At 27.2% G+C, this 8,550-nt stretch overlaps 1 protein-coding gene across 1 annotated transcript; it reads right to left on the reverse strand.

Moving 5' to 3' along the window:
* Positions 1-1,923: 1,923 nt before the first annotated feature.
* On the reverse strand, positions 1,924-8,171 carry LOC145072214 (cytokinin riboside 5'-monophosphate phosphoribohydrolase LOG1-like). Its single transcript, XM_079018603.1, has 7 exons — positions 7,786-8,171; positions 7,481-7,578; positions 7,036-7,066; positions 6,863-6,962; positions 6,228-6,298; positions 5,072-5,215; positions 1,924-2,111 (listed from the first exon to the last, which is right to left on the reverse strand). The coding sequence occupies exons 1-7, from the start codon at positions 7,915-7,917 to the stop codon at positions 2,040-2,042; spliced, it is 648 nt and encodes a 215-aa protein (XP_078874729.1). The 5' UTR covers positions 7,918-8,171; the 3' UTR covers positions 1,924-2,039.
* Positions 8,172-8,550: the final 379 nt, after the last annotated feature.

Raw genomic sequence — 8,550 nt, forward strand, 5'->3', positions numbered from 1 at the left:
TACCAACAACTCAACGATATATCAAGATTCAAGATAGAAAAAATAGAAGTTTTCGGCGAGAGAGGCGAGCAACACCGGCGATCTATTGATACCGTTATTAGGTTTGTTATGGTTTGATCTTTTGGTTAGTTTTATAAAAACAATAACATTTGCTTGAACTTATATAAGAAACATATGTAGACGATCTACTTAGTATTGTTATTAGGTTTGTTAGAGTTTGATATTTTTGGTGAGTTTTATAAAAACTATGACATTTGCTTGAACTCATATTAGAAACATATTTATTTATTTTTTGATATAGATACTTTCCTTTAATTATTGATAAATTATATAATTTATGATAAGATTTTTTTTATTTTAGTTGATTTTTTATTTCACAATTAAACCTACATCAATATTGCAACAAAATATTACACTGTGTATAAAGCTAACTACTAATTTTCTTTAATAAAAACACATAAAAATGAATTTTATGAAAATACCGATACCATTATAAAAACACATAAAAATAAATTTTATGAAAATACCAACATCATTACTATATATTGTCCATAAATCGAGATGCCTCTTAAAATCGGAGGCCTCATACAACTGCACCACTATCACAACCTCAAGGTTGCCAATGATTAAATGTATCATTATTCATTTTATTCTATTTATCAAGTTTGTAATACAGTTCAGAAATTATACATTTGTAATACATTTTTATATATAGTGAATTAAAAGTGAGATCAGTATCAATAAAACAAAAACAATTATTTCTTACAGCATACAAAGTATGGATTAAGGTCGGACACGAGACATTCAATAATCATTCAATACTCGTTAGGCTGGAAGGTATGGAGTGGGAAAGGAGAGCCGTAGGGCTTCCCTCTTACTGGAACACTACCCCTTGGCGGAAGCAACTCGTGGGAAAGAGGTGGGTGGAAGGGGTGCCGCACTCTCTAGATTTCCTCATTATGTTGGACATTTTTTTTTATCTTTTTTAATATTTATAGAATTATATACCTACTAAAAAATATAAAAAATATATCAAAATTTAAGGTTTTAATTCCCTACAAAATGAGTATAATATATGTATGAAATATATTTAAAAAAAATAAAAAATAATAAAGGAAGCTTCCTACCCATTCTTCGAGTTTTAGGTGAAGGAAAAAAAATAAAAGAAATAGTGATATGGCCCAAAAAAAATAAATAAAAAAAAATAAAAAATAAAAAGCACCCCGCCCATACCCCAATACCCTCCGGTCTTATTGGCCTTCTAATCTACCCTACTAAATAAGAATGATTTTGCCACATGTCCTTCTCTCATTCAATTTGTCACATGTCATTTTGTCATAATTTAAAGATATATTTATTTTCCACTTGTCATTTATTTCATTTTCCATCTACTCTAATAAATGAAAATGACTTTGCCACATGTCATTCTCTCATAAGATTAGCCACATGTCATTTTGTCATAATTTGAAATATATTTATTTTCCACTTGTCATTACTTTAATTTTCATTTTCAATATATCATTGATTTACTTTTCATAAATTAAACCTACCATAATGACTATAAAATGTTAAATTTCAAATTCAATTCCAAATAAATTTACAGTTAAAACCTTTATGTTTAATATTTTGTTATAATTAATCTGTTTAGTACACATTAAACTCATAATTTTAATTAATTTATTTTTTGCATATTTTTTTCTCATAATTTTCACTTATTTCAATTTCAAATTCAAATAAAATTTCTCTTTAATTGTTCGTACTTAACATTTTGTTTTAATTACCCGTATATTATACGGGTCTCATAACTAGTCCTTATTATTCACCAAAGCTTGTCATGTTCACCCAAATCCCATCCCCTCTTATCTTATTCCATTTAAAAACCTAACCTTAGAATTTAAAACATGACAATCCAAAAGTCATATAAGTTTTAATACGTAATATACAAATATATTACAAACTTCATAAAAAAAACAATTAGGTTAGTTTAGTTTTAAATCACTCAACATCAAATATATTTTAGAAGATTTTTCCAACTTTTATTAGACCGAAGATGATTGGTCCATTTCCCAACTTTGTTTGAGTACAACCCCTTCATGCACTGCCACATATTCCTGCACATATATAAATGTGAATGTACAAGTGCATCATCAAGCTATGTCCCATCATAACCAATTTAAATTATCCAAAATGATTAGGTTGATATAAGTTGTATCATATATAAAAAAGAATGTAAATCGAATTATTTGTATGGGCACGCTGAATTCCCATTATGTTTGAAATAAATGCTGAAGAACTATTATATGTATTTCTATTAGGATTTTGTCTTGAACTTAAAAAACCTTGCTCTCATGTTCTTTTTAATAGGATAAGAGTTGCGTTTTTTATTGTTAATCTTCTAAATAGTTTCTTTCATTTTCGGCATGAAATAAGAGAAAAAGAAACTACTTTATAGATCTATAACGATAAAAATCCTTGAGCTTAAAACGATTATGTCCGGATGATGTTTATACTTAACAATAAATATTAATATACATTTGCTAGATTTCTTCGTTAAAAAAAGGTTGTATATTTATGCTTTACTTAAAAAGTTCAACAGTACGCCATCACCAATGGTTTACCAACCATGATATATATATATATATATATATATATATATATATATATATATATATATATATATATATATATATATATATATATATATAGGGTTAGGTTATTTTGTTTTCACTATCTATTGTGTGCCCGTATGACTGATTCTGGACCAATCATTTTAGTTATTTTAAGAAAGTAATTAATACATATTACATGTTGAAGATATAATAGGTATTAATTACATGTTCAGCATTTAATATGCATTAATTACTTTCTTAAAATAACTAAAATGATTGGTCCAGAATCAATTATACGGGCACACAATAGATAGTGAAAATATTTGAACCTAACTCTCTCTCTCTCTCTCTCTCTCTCTATATATATATATATATATATATATATATATATATATATATATATATAGACAACTATTGTGCGGACGTATGACAATGTTATTTTTGATAATTACTAGAATAATAAGTTGTTTAGTAACGTGAATACGTTCAACCTCATACAATTATTGTTATTTCCATTCATGTTCACTAATTCTTATTCATTTTTGTTTCCACACATCATTTTTCGCACATTTTTATTATTGTAGAATACAATTCAATAAATATCCTTACAACACTCTGACAGAATAAAAAAAAATCTATAATAACCTTACAGACGATTTAATTAGTGAGAACGCGTGATAATGACAATAGTTATGTTAGATTGAACATATTCACATTATCAAACAACATATTTTTTATTGTTATTTTCACATAATAACACTGTCCACATGTCCGCACAATAGATATCAATCTACATTTGATCCTCTCTCTCTCTCTCTCTCTCTCTCTCTCTCTATATATATATATATATATATATATATATATATATATATATATATATATATATATATATGGTCCGGTTCCAATGGTCATTATTTTTAAAGTGAGGATTCATAAAGATAACTTAAAAAATCTAAAAAAAATACACCATAAATAATTGTTATTATTAATTTAACTCCTGGCCAAAAATCAACACTTGTATAAGATAATGTACGTCGTAATGTACATTCATGGTTATTTTAGTCATGTAAAAAAAGGAATTGCTGAAACACATCAATATGTTGATATTAGGGTATCTTTTCAATAATTAAGCCATGTTATAACTTAAATTTATTTGCAACCTAATTATAAATTACTTTTTACATCTAAATAAATGATTTCTCCACTGGTTAAACTTATTTCAATAGTTTTTTTCTATAAATTTAATTAATTTACTCTCATGTACCTAAAATGTTTTATAGAACATATCATTTAATTAATCATTTTTTAAACACAAATTATATCTTAATATGAAAATATATAATACAACTATATCAAGTCTTTATTTATATACCTAAATTATGAAAAATAATTATGTTCTACTTATAAAAATACATTAAAAACATTAAAAATATTATAAATTAGTTATAAAATGACATATGTTAAAAATTGAAAGGGTTAAGTTTACAATTTATCATACTATATTGACCAATCATTGAATGGTCAAAATAAAAAAACAAAATACTTGGTAGTTGTTTTCTCCAATAGTTTTAAGTGGTCATTTAAAAAAAATAGTAATACACTAAAAACCTCACATTGAACTTATTATTATTGATCTTTTCTTGTTAGCAACTTATTATAATTGGAGTGTAAAGTTTATTTGTTTTTTTATTGATCAGTCAATATATATTAAGTGGTTAATATACTTATATGTTTTGTCATTTAACCCTTCATACATCAGCTATATTCCAACCTCCCTTTTAAATATATTTTAGTTTTGAATCTTTTTATTTTTTACATTTGTATTAAATATTTAATGACATTTCTTTTATGAAATGTAAAATCATAATGATTATATAATTTTTTTTTTCATATTTTATAACTATATTCCGTAGTATTTTTTTCGTATTAATTTTTTCCGAATGATATTTTGTAATATAATTATTTTGAAACAATCTATTATTATATTTTTAACAAAACTAAAATACAATTTGTGTTTAAAAAAATAATTATAAACTAAGTAGATTTTATAAAACATTTTACATAAATATGGATAAATTAGTTAATTTTTTTATAAAAAAAAACTATTAGAAAAGGTTAACCATTTAAATGGATATTTAATTATAGATTAAATTATTAGAATGATGATACGACAACACTTTAAAGTTTTAGGATAACTTAACTATAAGTTTTAAGATAACTTCACTATTGAAGATGCTCTTAGGTGAGTCTTAGATGAGTAGAGATATATACAAATCATTATAATATTACCTTTTTAAACTTTATCCCAATTTGCCTATTAATTAATCTTGTATTATTTTTATTTTTAAAACCAGGATTTTAACAAGTAATATGTAGACATGCTTGCAAATATTGAATGTACCCAGCCTGAATGTACCATAAATATAAATAAATAAAAGCATGAAGTAGTGTTATCGATCTACCTCTAGTTTAGTGATCAAATCTTGTGCTGTAAGTGCCGAAACCATAATCTTTCTTTCTGAAACTTCTATGAAACCTTCTTCTACTCCTTTGTCAAACAAAGCAAGTAAACTATCGTAGTATCCATCCACATTTAACAGCCCGACCTATAAAGATTAATCATTTTTATTTGAAAAATAAAAATAGTTAGCGACACTAGTAGTGGATTAATAAGAATAAATTATATGTCCTAAGAAACAACAATAATGTATTTTACTTATTGAACTTGATTGACCTTTATTATATTAGGTGTAATCGATATTGTGTTTTCTGCCTGTCCTATGGCCCGATATATTAACAAATTCTTATTATTAGGAATAAATAATTCTCTATCTAAAAGTATGCTTTTTATTTCCGAATTTGTTCAATATATATCGAAAAATTATCCATATATTTTATATCATAATTATTGTGCAGGCATATTTGTGCCACAAGCCATGTCGCAGGTTGGCGACTAGATATATAGGAGGTCCGGCCGCCATCAGCTATATTTTTCCCAATTAAAAAAGATAACCGCTAGGTTACGTTACACATAATTAAACTAATAAAAGATTCATCTATTGATCGTTGTTTAATAATTAACAGTTTAATAATGATGTTCTTAATTACTTAAAATACACAATAATTACTTCTCATAGTATATTTTATATATGTTACATGAGAAATTAAATATCCTTTTACTTTTTTTATAGTAATTATAATTCTATTCATACGAAATAGGACAATTGTGTTTTAAAATATTACTAATTTATCAAAATATAACCCTTGTTATTATTTCATATTAGTAGAACCTAAGTAAGTTAAAGTAGAAAGAAAAGATAGAATATTTAATTTCTCATTTTGCATACGAGCATTTGTCTTCTTTCTATCTATTTGTATGTCCTAACTTTTACAATAACTTTTATGTACGAAATTTCATTAAAATTGCAGCTTTTGTATACCTTTTCATAACAGTCTCTCATGAAATTCGAGAAGAAATAACACATAGTTCCAAAAACTTTTTGCTTTCGAGTGTCCATAAAACGAATATAACGTACTGCTCTCTTTTAGTAAATTTTCAGCTCAAATATGATTTTGTTCATTAGAAATCACTACAAAATATTAAAAAAATAAACTTACAGGTTTGTCATGGATTCCAAGTTGAGACCAAGTGACCATCTCCAGTAACTCTTCCATGGTGCCATACCCTCCTAAACGAATGTATTGACTTTTAGTATTTTGGTGCAAAACATGAGGAAGAAAGATAATAATATACATACATAATCTAATAAGAATGATATAATCATAGTATTAAAAACAACATAACTATATATTATCACGCAACTATCACATTAAATTAAAACTATAACTAATCAGGTAGACATATTTAAGGGTTTTTATTGACCAAGAAGTAATGGCCGGTAATCATTATTAATTAAACATTGACAAAAAGTTATGTATCATGTGAATATCTTATTCGCAATATGTGTAATGTGTCTTGGGTACTTGATACTGAAAATTCATGTTCACGAATTTTACATCTAATAAAAAGAATTTTAACTTATTATTATTAAAGTTTTTAGCCGATGCCACTCAAACCCTGGTGAAAAAATAGATATACCACACGTGAAAACTGTGTCTTAAACTCACGTATAGTAACTTTGTCGATTTTTGGTGGTTTTGCACTTTTTTTTAAGGAATACGTTTTAGATATAGTTTCATTAATTACAGTAATTGTTTGTATGCATGTTCGAGATTAATTTTCATATATATACCAGGAAGTGCGATGAAAGCATCAGCGTTTTCAGCCATTACAGACTTCCTTTGATGCATATCTTCCACTATTCTTAACTCCCCCGCTGTTTCCCCTGATATCTACACATTGTAAAATTGCATTAAATTAAATCACTAAACTTTGAAATGTTTAACAGGTGTTGAATTGTAGTACCTCACGGGATAAGAGAGCTTTGGGCATCACTCTGCAAAAAATTAACTAATTATATAAACACATACCAAAACCCTAATGAGCGGGTAAAAGGTAGAACATCATCAACTATATATATATTGATGAATTTTATTACATAATAAGTTTGGTTTCAACTTTAAACAGCTTATAATGCGATGTAGTAAATCAATCTATAAATTAACAACATAATTTTTTTGAAAAACAAGTTATATATCGAATCTTGTGCTAGTGCGTTTTCAACAGGAGTGCATCAGTATGAGTTTGCACTCCAGCTTACTCAACACCACTGATGAAAACTATATATGGTTCTCACACGCATGTACATTGTAGAAAGAGTAACGAACAAATCAGATTAATTTGTTTATGTATTGCACACACATATGAAAACGTGTTTGTGTCTTGGATAGGGGGGTTGAGCGGTTATTACCCAAGAACATGGCAACCTCCATTAAAGACAGTTTGAGAAATCAATCCCATCAAGCCAATACTTCCTCCACCATAGATGAGATCAATTTTCCTGTTAACCTGACAACAGCAATTGTCATCAAACAGAAAATTATATATAAACACCGTAGTCAGTTTGTTTGGCGATAAGAGATGAAGATAAGGTCGAGACTTGGATTTCATAAGTGCAAAGGAGTCCAGTTTCTCACTGGATTCGAGTTCTGGGAGCTAAAAAGTAATTTATTGTCAAGAATATGAACATTTATGCAACGGGTATGTGTTGATTACCAGTTCTTGACCAAGTTCTAAGGCAGCATCAGTAAATGAAGATCTAAAACCAGTTCGACTCCCACAAAATACACATATTCTTTTCAGTTTTCTTCCTCTTTCTTCTTTTGAAGATGTTCCTTCTCGTTCCATCTGTTTATGTCTCGTGTGTGTATGAGAGAGAGAGAGAGAGAGAGAGAGAGAGAGAGAGAGAGAGAGAGAGAGAGAGAGAGAGAGAGAGAGAGAGAGAGAGAGAGAGAGAGAGAGAGAGAGAGAGAGAGAGAGAGAGAGAGAGAGAGAGAGAGAGAGAGAGGCTTTTCTCAGCAATACAAACCCTTTTGGGTTTTGTCACATATAAATAAATTGGTTGCAAGTCTCGATCGATGAGCATCATTTACTTAAGACAGAGAGTCAAAGCTCCCCTTCGCCCATATCTCTTAACTAATAAGTTAAGAGTTTATAAGAAGTTGAGAAGTTTTAGAAGGATGTTTTTAGATTGACTTTTGTAACTAACCAAGTTTGGTCGGTTTGTAAGACCAAAGTTTCTCACTAAAGTGTGTGTTTTTTTGTTTTTACTTTTTTTTTTTTTATTGTTTTTATTATTATTATTTTTTTATTTTATTTATCCCAACTTCTCTCAACATTTTCAATTTTTTCCCTCACATTTGTATCACACCTCTTACCTCATTTTTATATTATTTTCTAATTAACTATATAAAGGTATAAATAATATAAAATGAATTCTATTATAAAGTTGTTATATTTTGATCTCATTTTTAATTAAAT

The sequence above is a fragment of the Lactuca serriola genome, chromosome 1 (assembly GCF_051521515.1).
Source record: "Lactuca serriola cultivar US96UC23 chromosome 1, Lser_US96UC23_V15, whole genome shotgun sequence".
Taxonomy (NCBI): Eukaryota; Viridiplantae; Streptophyta; class Magnoliopsida; order Asterales; family Asteraceae; genus Lactuca; species Lactuca serriola.